The sequence below is a fragment of the Parasteatoda tepidariorum genome, chromosome 1 (assembly GCF_043381705.1).
Source record: "Parasteatoda tepidariorum isolate YZ-2023 chromosome 1, CAS_Ptep_4.0, whole genome shotgun sequence".
NCBI lineage: Eukaryota > Metazoa > Arthropoda > Arachnida > Araneae > Theridiidae > Parasteatoda > Parasteatoda tepidariorum.
The window spans coordinates 5592698-5607575 of record NC_092204.1 but is presented as its reverse complement, the minus strand read 5'-3'; the positions used below and the strand labels follow the sequence as shown (position 1 = coordinate 5607575).

Sequence of the window (14878 nt, the reverse complement as noted above, 5' to 3'; positions counted from 1 at the left end):
TTTATCATGATCATGTAAAGGCTTTGAAAATTGTTTTGCATTTTGTAAATGTATATAGTGCTTGAAAATATTTTTTGACTTCTTTAAAAGTATATAAAAGGTGCTTATTTTTTGTTGAAAGATTTGGCTGCTCACCCTGCTGTATCACTTATATTTTCATATTTACCTTAAGTAAGGCTGTGAGTGTAGATCCCAGCTGCGTGCCCTGTAAAGAAAGTTTTAGTAAAGAAATAAGATAGGAACCATTTAAGTATTACATCAGCAACTAACAGAGGGAGGAGTTTGTGGTTTGCTTATTTTTAGTGACAAGGGGGAGAAGAGGCATATGTCCATACATTAAAATCCCATTTATGAAAGGTTCTTATTTTTTGTTGAAAGATTTGGCTGCGCACCCTGTAAAGAAAGTTTTAGTAAGGAAATAAGATAGGAACCATTTAAGTATTACATCAGCAACTAACAGAGGGAGGAGTTTGTGGTTTGCTTATTTTTATTGACAAGGGGGAGAAGAGGCATATGTCCATACATTAAAATCCCATGTTATTTGAAATTTTTGTTAAAATACCAAAAAGTAACAAAAAATGTGGAAAAATTTCACTTGGAAAAAGTTCAAATTTGTTAATGTTAAATCCAAGCTTAAATAATGTTAAGTTGACCTTTCCAAAACTTAACTAATGTTAAGTTTCGGAAAGGAAAAATGTTGCAAATAAATTTTTTCTATGAGTTAAAAAGTACCACAGAAGATTCCTTAAGAAGATTCTATTCAAAGTTTTATGAAACAAATTGAAACATAAATTTAATTTACATGCATCATTTATTTGACTTTAATCCTAAAATTGGAATATTTTTAGTCAAAATAGGGTGTAGTGACATTCTTACGTAAGCATTTGATGGGCCTGTGACTTGCTTGTCAGCTAGCAATGGGAAGTTCAATTATATGGTTACATAGTATTTGAATACCCGCTTATAATTTTTTGTTTTTATTTGCTCATTCATTAAATATTCTTTCCCCATTCATTATCCCACCATGGCATTTACTTCCAAATTCATAAAAGCTTTTATTAATAATTTAGGATTTGATTTATCTGAAGTAGATTTGATCTCTTATACTGTTCTATTGTATTTTTAACACTGTGTTTGTTGCAGAATGTTTTTACTTGCTATATATACATTTGACTATATTCTGTAGTTGTTGTGTAGAATTCATTAAAATATTTTAGCCTTATTATATCACTGCTAATCTAATATTTTCTTCACTAAATCATTAACAAATTATATGCATTGATCAACAGTAGAACCCTGTTAATCCAACTGACTTCGACACCAAATGCACCACTCAGAATTAGTATGGCACCGTTGTTTTCAATTTCTTTCACTTTTTATTGAATACCAGAAAGTTTAAAAGCGCTTGCATAATTCTTATGCTTTATTAGATTCATTGCTTATACCTAATATAAAAGAAGAGTGCTGCAAAAGATGAATTGCAGTTGAGGAAAAGTAAGTAATAAGCTGTCAAAAATTGTAAAAAAAGAAAGGAAAATTGTCTGAACTCAGCAATAAAATATGAAGAAAGCATTACAAGAATTTAAAAAATTTTGTCATACCTTCAATTTTTCCTTTTCGACATTTAATTTTAAAGCTGACCCCACGTTCCAGAGGCAGACCCCCTACTAGATGGCTTAACGACATTGAAAATTATTTGAAAACCCTAAAGATTAGAACTTGAAGGGAGTTGCCATGGATAGGAGGTGCTGGCATTTGTCAGCTGTTGAGGCAGCCAAGGTCTGCAAGGGGCTGTTGCGCTTACAAAGAAGAAGAAGTTTTAAAGCTGAGGTTCTCAAACTTGTTTTCAGATGCAGAGTACCTTTGTAATTAGAAATATTATGTGGAGCATCATATTTTAACTCTCAGCTTTATACACTATTTGGTAAATTAGAAGATGGTTCCGTCATTTATGCTTGTACAGTACTCCCTCACCAGAATTTTATCTGCGATAGAATTTGATGAATGGAATACCACTAGTTGATTCATCGCTGTTTTGTTAGAAGCCAGGAGAGCTGTACCAAGATCACAGTCATGGTCGCTCCTGTGTTGTCATTAGCAGTCGTCGAGTATACACTCAAAACTGAGTAGCAACAGGATGAGGAGTTGGTCAATGTCACAGTCACAAGTAACAAGTCAACTGTTCAATGTGGACCATCCATCGAAGTAGGCGTGTTCTTATCGGAGTGGGAGTTTCTGTCAAGGTAGGCGTGTTCACATCACATCCGAAGTTCACCAATGTGGGGAGTACCATATCGCAAATGTCAACCTTCATCTACGAAAAGATACCCTCACATAGAATTGAGTTAACATGTCTTATGTACTAGTGAACTAAAATTGTATTTTTGTTGTGGTAGATACACTACATAATGATTTTTATTTTTGGATTTATGTCCAATTTGCAGGCAGCAAAAGCATGTTTAAATGAAAATAAATTCGAGGCATATATTGCAGATCAACAAATTGTTATCTTATTTTGACACCACTTCATTTGTTAAAAAGTTTTTTTTCTCTCTTTCTCTATTTCATAAATTGAGCTTAAAGGACAATGTTTGGTTCTAGTAGGGATTAGGTTTAGCTGATAGTTTTCTCTAATGTTGCCGTTTTGCTTAGATTTATTTTATCGAATATTTTTAATATTAAACATTATAAGTTCTCTGCCTTAAACATGGCGCATAGTGTTTCTTAAAGGTGCTTATTTTTGATTATTGTTTTTTAAAAGCCCTTAAAGGTGCTTTTTTTATGGGGTGTTTTTAAAAAGTGCTCACATAACAATTTTTTTGATGAAGAAAGCCTTTTCATTAATTTATTTATTCTTCATTCAAACCTTCTTTTTTTAAAAGTATGATTGCATTATTTGCAAAATCACAAAACTGGGAAATTTTTTTCCTACACACGCAGAAACAGGACTGGGCCTGAAAGACCCATATTTAACTCTGCTTTCAAGTAGATTTTTTACAAGTTCACTAAAATTGAACCTTTCAATAAGTAATAGTGATTTTAGTGCCCTGAAATCACTCGCACGTTCTTAGGGCCCTGTGCACCAACTTCTGTCGACCAAGTTACGGTTTTTACTTCATGATCTATAAATTTCTCATATTTGCGGCAGCTTTTTTGAAATGTTGTGGTTTCTATGTTTGTAAGGGATGTTTCCCAGATCGACGCCAATAGCCCATTGTGCAGCTCTAGTACAATGTAAATAAAGTACAGTAGAGAACCAATTATCCGGGATGCTCGGGACCATCGCTATCCCGGATATCTGAATTTCCCGGTTTTCTGGATCGACCAAAAAGTGTCGTTAATCGATGTTTTATCGAACCCTCATGCACATATCCTAATCATATTTGGAAAGATTTCTGTATCGTGATCTGTTGCAGAATAATCGCCAAGTTTTGGCGGCTATTGAGCAATGGCCTTAGAGAAACTAAAAATAAGAAAAATCACAGAAAGTGACCAACTTGAATCGTATCCACCCCCAGGCAAGCACCTACTTGTTTTTTTAAAGTTCAAAATCTATTTGGCACTTTGATTTGGTGATTGTAGTTGGCCCTACAGATAACGATAAGGAAATNTCATAGGTTTATGCCCAGGAACACTTTTCTCATCTTTCGTGATGTAGGTACAATTCGGCATGCGCTTCCAAAACAAACCAGTTTCATCACAATTAAATATTTGTTGTGGACGATACCCTTCTGTTTCAATGAATTCTTGAAATTTGAGACAGTACTTCTCAACTGCTTCTTTATCTGCACTAGCAGACTCACCATGCATTAATGCATGTTTAATTCCAGACCTTTTTTTAAACTTTGTAAACCAGGCAGTGGTAGCCTTGAATTCTAACTCCTCGGATGACTAAACTGGAGTTTGTTCTTTCAATTTCTCACAAATTTCTCTAGCCTTCTCTTGAATGATAGGCATACTAGTTACATCTCGTTTCATTACCCGTTCATTTATCCAAACTAAAAGCAACCTTTCCATTTTATCATGGATGGCACTTCTTTGCTTCGCAGATGTGATTTTCGTTACTCCTTCATTCTCCATAATTCAAGTTTCATTTAGTAATTATCAATACTAAGCATGCTTTAAACATTTCTCCTTTCAGTGATCTTATTTTGTATGCAAAATGATAATAAATGCTTAATATTAATTTTTTTTTAAGGTTGAGAAGTGTTCGTTAGAATTCGTTTTGTTCATTATCCGAATATGTGTTCGTTGTCCGACAAAAAATCTTTCCTGAAAGTGTTCGTTATCCGAATGTGTGTTCGTTATCCGAACACAAAAATCTTTCGTGAAAGTGTTCGTTAACCGATTTGTTCGTTAACCGATCTGTTCGTTAACCGATCACCCACTGTATTTTTATTTTATATATTTTATAACCGTCGTTGAACTGTCAACCCAATTTTATGGGTTTATGACTACTAATGTTCAATTCCATAGACTTGTAATTTTGAACCCAATCCTAAAGAGAAGGGAACTCCTGGATCGAGTATTGGGAGAAATTTTCCCTCTGTGGAGGACTTTTTGATGGAGCTAACCCGCATTTGCGTTACATGGAGAGGAAGACCACGAGAACCTCCCACGATTAGCCTGACCGCAAGGGGACTCTAACCCATAATCTGTCTACCACTCTGGATATTTTATGTCGACACTGTGGCCGATGCAAGCCGGATGCAGAATTCGTATCGACTGGGATTCCAACCTGGTTCGCCTCATTGGAAGGTGAATGCTCTATCGCCTGAGCCATTGCTGCTCATGATTATGCTTTGATGTTTGATTATACGTTGACGTATGATTATGCATTGAAATTTTCTTTATTGGTCTGAATATTGAGGAGCACTTTTAGAGATTTATAATTAATTAGGAGGACCTTTTCCCCACCAACGATGCCCCTATGCATTGCTGCCACCTTTTTCAACATCATATTGTGTTACAAACTCTCGTTTTCAGTTTGGTATAGCAAGAATTTTGGATTAGCAGGGGTTCTATTGCATTTATTGTAATTTCGATGTAATCCATGCACTTCTTTTAATCTAAATTTATTTTTTTATTCTGGTTCTTTCTTACACAGGGAAAAGCAGCTGTGAGTATTGGTTTTATTTTATTATTTATTCTTTCTATACTTCCTAACAATTTTGCCTGAACTCTTCTAATAATTTTTACACATTTCTCTTCAATTTTCTGAATGAAATGGTTTCTTTATCTTTGTGCATGCACACTTATTCAATGTTTTTATTTAAAAAAAAAATTTATCATTTGAAACTTTTGTTTTTGTAAATCCCTATTACTAAAACCTCTTATTTTAATTTTCTTCCATATTTACCTGGATTTTCATATTTATGTGCATGGATTACTTAATGTGATATATAGTTTGCCTGCTTTAGGGTTTTAAGAATAATTTTCTTTACAAGCTTAACATAACTTAATCTATTAATAGCGTAACATAACTGTTCCTTTTTCATTAATATTTCTTTTTGCCGTAAAACTTTCATTCGTTGTGTTAATTTCAAAGTAAGTGTCACCATGTTCATACTTACATAAATGCATGATGTCTCTTTTTCTGCCAAATTTTATTTATAATGCCGTAATTTCCTGTGAATTATGTGCTGTGTCATATAAACTCTAGAGAGGTACAAGATGAAGTAGTTCAGCAGACAATCTGTACCTACTGTGCTAATCGAACCGCCATAGTCCACTTATTAGTAGTTTGTTTAACACTGCAATCTACTTTTGTTTATGATGGATATACACAAGTGACTTTCACAGGCAGACACTACTTTACGTGTAAGCGAATCTACATCACTTATAAGCCCACGCACATAGGCAGAGAAACAGGTGAGCAGACACTAGATCAAATTTAAGGATGCCAAAAAACTGCAGATGTGAACAAGAATCTGATCGGCCAGTTTTTCTTGAACAAATATATTTCACCATCATTTGCATACATAAATTTTTTTTTATCTAGTGTGAATGGTCCCTTACATTTTTATGGATGACGAAAGTAGATAGGAAATCCGAATTGTCTGATGCCAAGGTAATAATTTAAGATTTTTTCGGTTCAAACCGTTTAGACAGGTAGTTCACATATTATACACAGGAAATTACGACAGTTCTCCGTGTTTATATCCTTATACATTTTAGTTTTTAGTTTTGTTAATTTATCTACACTACCATACATTTCTGTGTGTAAATTGACCCGTTGTATAATCTGACCCCCTATTGTTTCTTACTAGACTGCAAATTGGTATGTTGGGTGTATAAGTCGACCTCTGAGGAACGGAATATGAAAATTTTTAAAATTAAGAAAGAAAGAAAAACAATAGTTAAGTCTAGAAAGTTTTTTCAGGTTAAAAATATTTTTCATTGTTCTCTATGAACTCTGGATATGATATAGTTGCCCTCAAATAAAGATGCATAACATTATTGAAAGAGACGCAAATTGTGTTCCGAAATCTTTAAATTTGTAGCTTTATGATATGAAAAAGTTTTGATTGTGTTGTATAATTTTAAATAATCTTGACTAAATTATTTTCATCTTATTATAAGTTTTTTCTAAATGTAATTTAAAGTGTTGCAATAAAAAACTTTAAATTTAAAGAAAAGATAAAATTAATTGTACATAACCAGTGGTTTGTCCAAGCCAAATTTACTACCATTTAGCGGTATCATCTCAAATTAAACTTTGGGGGAGAAAAATAGTTTCAGAAAAAAACTTTTTCTTAAAATTTTATTTTTGCATCCTGTAAGAAATGATAAATCCATATTTTTACCATATTTTTGTGTTGATTTTTTAATTTTCACAAATTATGTCTAACTTTTTACAAAATAGGTATCTCTCAGAAAAACCTAGACAAACCCCTGATAACATATTAAATATATATTTTGTAAGGGGTGCATTGATACACAGTTATTACTTACTATATTATTGTTTATAAGGCTTTGATATGTGTATGCTTCAGTTGCAAATCTATTAACTCCATTTTCTGAATTTCGTTAAATCTTAATATTAAAGCACTTAATTTGCTCCTAACTGTATTTATTCAAAACAAATTTCCCTAATTATAAGTAATAGCACCACTAAACGACAAAATTTATTTAGCCATTGAATAAAATATAATTTATTTCCGAAGCCAATCTGATTAACTCCATCCTATACTGTATTTAAATCATAACAAATCTTATTTCAATTTATTTTGCTTGCAATATACAATGAATCATGAACCAATGGAACTGGAGAAAAACTTAAACCTATAAAAAGTTCTAATTACTATTAGTTTTGTGTTTGGGAATTAAAGTAATAATAAATTTTGATATTTTAACATATATGAAAATGATTTGCTTAACTACAAAATTTATAACAGTTTAAACAAAATGATAGCAAAACCTATAAATTTTCATGCATACATCTTTATGTTACTTTTTCTTGATACTGTTTTCATTTTGTGCAATTATGCCACTTTGAGAGAAAATTAGGCATCTTTCATTTCTTGGAGATGATTACTCTTTTGTCTCATTTTCTTAATGTGTTTGTTTCCCTTTTGATTTAAGTCTAACATTTTAGGGAACTGCTAATGATCTAGTTGTACAAGTTGTTCTCATTGCTGAGAGTATGAGGTTGCAAGCTATGATGGCTACATATGGTATTCACACACAAACTCCACATGAAGTGGAACCAGTTCAGATTTGGTCACCCAGTCAATTGGTCAAGGTATGCAATTTACTTTTTGTGTGTGTGTCAGTTTTAATTCTAGTGATATCATTATTTTTGTATCAAATTAAGGTACCTACCAAGTCACCTGTTTTTTTAATAAAGACTCCTGTATTTTTTGACTATCTCCTTTTTACTCGTATATTCTCAAATTTCTCTGTATTTGTTGAAGAAATTTTTAAACAAAAATTTTGGTGATAAAATATCCACTGATGGCAGAAATACTTCTCTTATTCCAACCGGTTTCAAATCCCAGCAATTACTGAGCGATCCAAATTCCACGCTCGACTCGCACCGACCATAGTGCTGGCGTAAAATATCATCAGTAGATAAATCATGGGTTAGAGTCCCTTGCCGTCAGACTAACTATGTGAGGTGTTGATGGTTTTCCTCTCCATTTATTGCAAATGCTGTTAAATTCCACAAAAAATCCGCCACAAAGGCAAATTTCTCCCAATACTCGATCCAAGAGTTCCCTTGTCTCCTGGATTGAGTTCAAAATAACAAGGCTGCAGAGTTGAACATTAGTAGTCGTAAATCCAAAATTGGGTCGGCTGTTAGACGACGGTTATGAAGTAGAATAGTTTTAAGTAATTGTAGATAATGGTTTAAAAAAACTTTCTTTAGATTAAGATTTATGTATATAATTTTTACTTCGCTAAATGTAAGTGCATATATTATTTCCAATTTTGAATTTCTCTTTTACACTTACGTTATTATGCATGATGCATCAAAATTTTACTCATAGACTAAGAAAATGTCTCTAGTAAGATTGCAGTTATTTTATTTCTCCAATGTTGGCAGGTGTGACTTTAAAAGGCCATTATTTTTTACAAAATTAATTTTTAATGGATTAAATTTTTATATGACCTTTGAAAATAAATATCGCTTAACTTCAAATATTATTTTGCCCAATCAAAGTAAAAATGAGATTTTTTTCAAGAACATCTATTCTGTCCCACATCAGTATTTTGTTTTGAAAAAGTGATTCTTATTGGCTATAGAGACCGTGAAGTGAAATTCATCAATTCGTAGGAACTTCACCAAATTCTGGTTTACACAGATCACAACTACAGGGTATCAGGATTTTAAAAAGTGCTTAAAGGTGCTTACTTTCCATTTTTGTTTTTTAAAAGCCCTTAAGGGTGCTTTTTTCATGGGGTGTTTTTAAAAAGTGCTTAATTTTCCCTTTTCAAAAATGATATATATTTTTCTTTACCATGTTTTTGGTTAATCTTACTATACATTTGTATATATTTCTTTAAATTTAGATTTATGAATATCTTGGTATAAGTAAAAAGCTTGGATTAAAAGGCAGGCCACCAAGGCCAATCGGAGCTCTTGGAACCAGTAAAGTAAGTATTTTATGCATGATCTTACGTAGACTTGATATCATATGATTAATAACATCAAAACATTTTCTCCAAATTGAAAGGTGCTTTTATTTCATCTTTCTTTTTAACAGGGATTGCAAATTTCTTCCTTCTTAAGTGGAAGAAATGAACGAAACTCTTCTTGAAAAAAGAAATATCAAATATTAAAACAATTTTTTCAACACTTTATATTTTCTATCTAATTTAAATAAATTGTATTAATTTCCTAACTATTTAATGCATCATTTTTAAATGTGAGAAAACTAAAAAGCAGCAGCTGAAAAGAAAAATAAATGTAATGTATTTCTTAAGAACTGTAGTTTATTTCACCGTTTTATGTAAAGGAGTATTGTAAACCTTTTTTGAAGAATATATTTACATTGGTTATCAATTGGCTGAATATTATTAGTTTTATTCTAGTTTTTATTATTACTTGTGACATCCGGGGTTGATCACATAATTTTTAATTATATTCATTTCTTATCAATTGAACATCTATTTCTTATCAATTTAACATTCCTATTACCATTCTAATTTTATTTTAGTTGAATAGAAACAAATAAAATTGTCTGCTTCTATAGATTTCTGAAAAACATTTTTTTTTAAACTAATGGACGGGTCGCTTCAATGTATAACATAGTAAATTGCATATTTTTATGTATTTATTTAATCCAGATTGTCTATAAAAGAAGCATTTATTGTTATTCTAGTTGTACAGAATTTGTGGTCAAACTGTGATATGCTATCCCTTAATATTTGAGGTCAGTGATTTCTACCTGTCTCATGACATGGCGCTACTCATTGACGATATAAAGGTAATACCATTTGTGTGTTTCATAATTCTTTAAAAGATAAAAATTGATAACTGTAGACTTTCACTGGTGAACTCCGTTGCAGAATCGTGGCTGCATTGTCACAGAACTAGGAGAGTTCTAGCAAAAAGATTTTTCTATTTGGAAGTAAAAAAATTTGGTTAGTTTTTTTTGAAAAAATTTATGCATAAAATTTGAATTGAGCATTTAAATAATCAATCATTAAATCCAATTGTAGGCAAATTCTACAAAATAAATTTTGTTGTTATTTATAATAATCTTTATCCAATATTTTCAGTTTTATTTTAATATTTTTGTTTTCTAATTGGTATTTTATATGATAGGGTATGAAATTTTAAGTTCTAAAGGTGATAGCCAGAGTAAGCCTTTTGCTGGCTACTACTTTTAGAAAGAATAATGTAATAACAATTTTAAAAATGTTAATTTTTGTAACATAAGGAACTTTTTGTTGTCCCAAACTATCATAGAATGTTGAATTTGAAAAATGGAAACACGTTTATTGCAAAGTAATGATAATATTGACTTAATAAGGTTCCGGAAACGTCTCAACGATTTCAATATCATCCTCTTATCATTAGCAGCAGGGTTTGTACGCAACGAAAATATCAGGAAAACTTTAAAAGAACCGTATAAGAATATCGAATACCCAAATCATAAAAGAATGTTCAATTTATATAATCAAGTTGCATCAAGGGTTGGCAGGCCGCAGGTCGTGCACCCCTACTTCAGGTGAATTATAACTATCTTTCATATTTTAGTGCTATTATATACAAAATTGCCATTTTTCTTTATATGTTATTGTTTTGAAAAAATTTTTTCTCTTCTACTGCACTTCCTATGTGGTCACTTTTTTGTAAAAAATGGCCACTACTTTTAAATGAAATGGTCGCTAAAGTAATTTTTTTTTAGAAAAGCCGACTACTACCTCTGTACTTATTCAATATCTGATTACGATAGACTAGGAAAAACATCAACTTTTGCTGTCTGAGTGTAGCACTTCGCGCTGTCATGACACAGGTCCTCGGTTCGATCTTCGGGTCGGGCAGTGTTGACTCAGCCTTTTATCCTTTCAGTGGATCGATAAAATGAGTACTACGCATGCATAGGAACTAAACACCTTGGGCTCCGCATTGAGCTGACCACACAACCGGAACATCAGCTCTTGCACCCCAAAGCCCAAAGATCAAGAAAAGTGAGATTGGCACAGTAGGCTTTGACCCTCGATGGGCTGTCTTGCCACTCAGTTTAGTTTTGGAAAAACAGTGTTGGAAAATGTATGCCTGGACAATTGTATACTGGGAATACTAAAACCAATGTTCTCTACACTGATGTTCTTTTGAGGAAAAATCACTCCTGGTATTCCTTATCAAATCTGATCTAAAAAGTATTTGTGACTTTCAACAAAGCGAAAATGTTATTATTGACATTCATCAATAAAAATTGCAAATTTCGATCATTTATAGTAATTCTATTTTTCCATTTTTATCCTCTTTATGTTTCAAATTATTTAACATGACAAAATGTTTTTTTATTTTAACAGAATGAGCTTCATTTTGTTGGTAAATATTGGCGAATGTCAGGAAGGCCCACTGTGTGCATTCTTATTAGAGAAGAGCATATGAGGTAAACAAATATAAAAGTTTTTTTATTCTCTCTGCTGTTAACTTTTATTTGAACATAGTACTTTTTGACAAATATGTACAAAGGCGTGGATCCCCATGGCAGAATAGCAGCGATACGGCGACATTGTCACCCAGTTCTTGCAGGGGAAAAGATGGGGGGGGGTTGAAACGTAAAAAATTTCAGTTTTCTTTTCCACAGAAATTTCTACCATGCCCAATTTACGCGATAGTATCAGAAAACGAACTCACTCTAAATTAAGTAATGAAAGTTTTTAAAACTTTTCACCTTACTTCATTTTTTGTTAATTTGAAAAAGTATACTGGTGTAAGAAATTAAGAGAATTTGCAAACTTGGTCGATTATCTCTAGAACTACTGGACCGATTTTAATGAAATTTGATTTGTATATATATTGATACAATACAAAACAAATAACCATTCAACAATTGTAATATACATGCATGATCGTACGTAACACTCATTGGAGGTGGAAGGTATGATAGAGCGGTTGGAGAATAAACAACAAAAAATGGGTTAATAGGGGGTATGGTCCTCTCTTGCAGATATACAGGCCTTGCACCGTCTTTTCAAACTTGAAATAAGGCAGTTTATAATTTCCTGTGGCAATCGGCCCCACTTATTCAGCAACGCGTTTTTATTCCCTGGATGATTCTTGGAGGGGGGTAGCGAGTTGCAATTGCCCTCCCCAGAGTGTCTCAGACATACTCTATAGTGTTGAATCCAGAGATCTGGCTTGCCAATCCATCTGGAGAATATACTCACTAGCAATTCGTAGACCAGAAGAGCTCTATGTGGCCTCGCATTATCGTCCAGTAAAATAAACTCAGGGGGCCAACTGCACCTCTGAAACACCAAACATAGGGATCCAAGACCTCATCCCTATATCTCACATCAGTCACAGGGCCTCTTTCAAGGACCTGGAGAGGTGGGGGGCCATCCAGCATGATGCCTGCCCAGACCATTAAACCTGCTCCGCCACAATGGTCGATTTCGCGGACATTAGGAGGTAGGTAGCAGGTCTATGGTTCTCTCCATATGAACGTACGGCGACAATCGGTGTTTAGGTTGAACCAGGACTCATCAGTTAAGAGAACGATCACCCATTGATCCATACTCCAATCTCTAAGCTCTCTGATGCTGAACGGGGCTCTCCTGTTCGTAGAAGTGAGTGGGACGCAAACGACGGATCTTCTTACAGACAACCCTCTCTCATAAAGTAATTTGAAAACGGTCACCCTTGATACATGGGTTCCTGTAGCTGCATGCAAGTTACAAAAGAGCTAAGAAGCTGCAGCTCTTCTGTTAAGATTCGCTGTAATGGACAAACGGTGATCTTCACAGGCCATCGGGACTTTTGGAGAACCTTGCCCATGCTTTCTCTTAATGCATCTGGTATCCTGGAACTGTTTCCATAAGTTACACACAATGCTAGGCGTTTAATTGAACTCTCTTCAAATCTGGTCCTGAGATTGGTCTGTTTCTAGCCTCCCTACAATTTTCCACCTCATTCCGACATCTAAACTTTGGTGGTTACTCATTTTTACTGTTACAATTTGAATTTAACCTATTGCTGCAAAATAACACCAAGAAATTCGCCAAGGTGTGCTAGCGAACGAAATGCGTCGTAACTTACGCACACTTATTAAGCCTGTTTCTCTACTGGCTGTGCCTACACGTTTACGCTTACGTATGTGATGTGCAAGCTATGCATTTTTGTCTAGAAGCAGTGGTTTTACATTCAGTTCAGTTCTTTTCATAAAATTTGAAAAAATATGCAAATTTTCTTAATTTATTTCGCTAATGTAGTTTGGAATGATTTAGTAAGCAAATAAAAATAAATTCTTATAGCATATCTAATTTTGCTTTGGAGTTAAGTCCTTGCTTATTTCTTTTTCTCTCTAAACTTTGTTAGCTTCTTTTTCTTTTGAATACAAATATAATCTTATATAAAGATCTTAAAAACTGATATAAAGATACAATTTATAAAGACTAATTGATCAGCTAATTTTATTTCATAAAACTTAATTTCTGATGATGCCTATTTGTATCACTTGATCAACATTTTAAAATGTGTATACTGTTGGATATTTATATTAAAGCAACTTCCTTAATTATTTAGAGATGTCCATTTTAAGGAAATGTTGGATTTGTTAGCTATGTTGAAGAAAGGAGATTGTGATGGTCTTAAAATCAGGACAGGACGACTGCAGGTAGCCAATATGTATTATAGTTTCACTTATATAATTTTTAGCTTATGTCTACAATTTTTTCAGTGCTTCTAGAAATGCTAATTTTATTAATCACAACTGAGTTGTCACATCCTAATTGTAAGGAATTGCTTTCATGAGCAGCAGAGTTAGTTGATTTATATAAGTTTTATTGAAATCAATGGATTTTTTATTATTATTATTATTGCTATTTATTCAAATAGAAGAACTTTTATTAAAAAAAATCATTGATTTTAAAATTTACAAAGCATGAAATTTTTATTTGTGTAGTTTTAAAATTTGCTGTAAAATATATTTCTGTGTTAAAATGACAATAGTACTTACTGTGTAATCAGTTGCTACAATTTGGAAATTGGCATTTGAAAAAGTGGAAGTTTAATGCACTTGTTGAATATTGATTTTTAAGTTTTGAAATATCCATACAATAAATTTTTTGATTATATTTATTCATTTTTCACCTGCTTTTCTGTGTAATCAATTATTGCCCATTACCCTTAAGAAATATATATATATATAAATTACCTGCCACGAACTCCATCAATTACGTGAAAGCGGGAATAATCTGAGTGTAAATAACAGGAAATCCGAAATAATCCAACTCTTATCTAAACACTACACAATATACACTTGCACATTAGTAGCTGTGTGGTCTTGTGACTTAAAATTGTATGTGTTTTTTTTCTCAAATTTCAATCTTGTTGCATTATGTATTTCAATCAAAGTTGTAATAACGATTACAAGTAATTTATAACTGTAATTTAATGTTGTAATCAAAATTATGCTATCATGATTACAAGTAATTGATTACTGTAAATTGAAAAATGTAATCTACTACATTTTTGCCCAACTTTGATTTTAACATATTCTTACTATTTAAAACATAGTTTCTTTTACCAGTATGTGATGATTAGCAGGTTTAGCTATCTAACCCATGATCGATTGACTCACTATTAATTTACATGTAATATCCACTATTAGACTGTCTTAAATGTAATTATAAAAATTGAACAAATAATACTCATTTCAAATTTTTTGTTCTTAATATTGTTTAATTTATT

At 32.5% G+C, this 14878-nt stretch overlaps 1 protein-coding gene across 8 annotated transcripts in view; it reads left to right on the top strand.

Moving 5' to 3' along the window:
* LOC107442476 (probable phosphorylase b kinase regulatory subunit beta) overlaps positions 1 to 14878 on the top strand; it is a 63690-nt gene that overhangs the window by 22716 nt on the left and 26096 nt on the right. For 5 of the 8 annotated variants that reach the window (XM_043053836.2, XM_043053838.2, XM_043053834.2 and 2 more), the window contains exons 14-19: positions 5108 to 5119; positions 7598 to 7744; positions 9016 to 9099; positions 9828 to 9932; positions 11491 to 11573; positions 13712 to 13802. In XM_043053836.2, the coding sequence (XP_042909770.1) occupies positions 5108 to 5119; positions 7598 to 7744; positions 9016 to 9099; positions 9828 to 9932; positions 11491 to 11573; positions 13712 to 13802 (522 nt within the window). The remainder of the gene's footprint in view (positions 1 to 5107; positions 5120 to 7597; positions 7745 to 9015; positions 9100 to 9827; positions 9933 to 11490; positions 11574 to 13711; positions 13803 to 14878) is intronic. The other 3 variants (XM_071183321.1, XM_043053835.2, XM_071183380.1) reach the window with 1 other exon arrangement.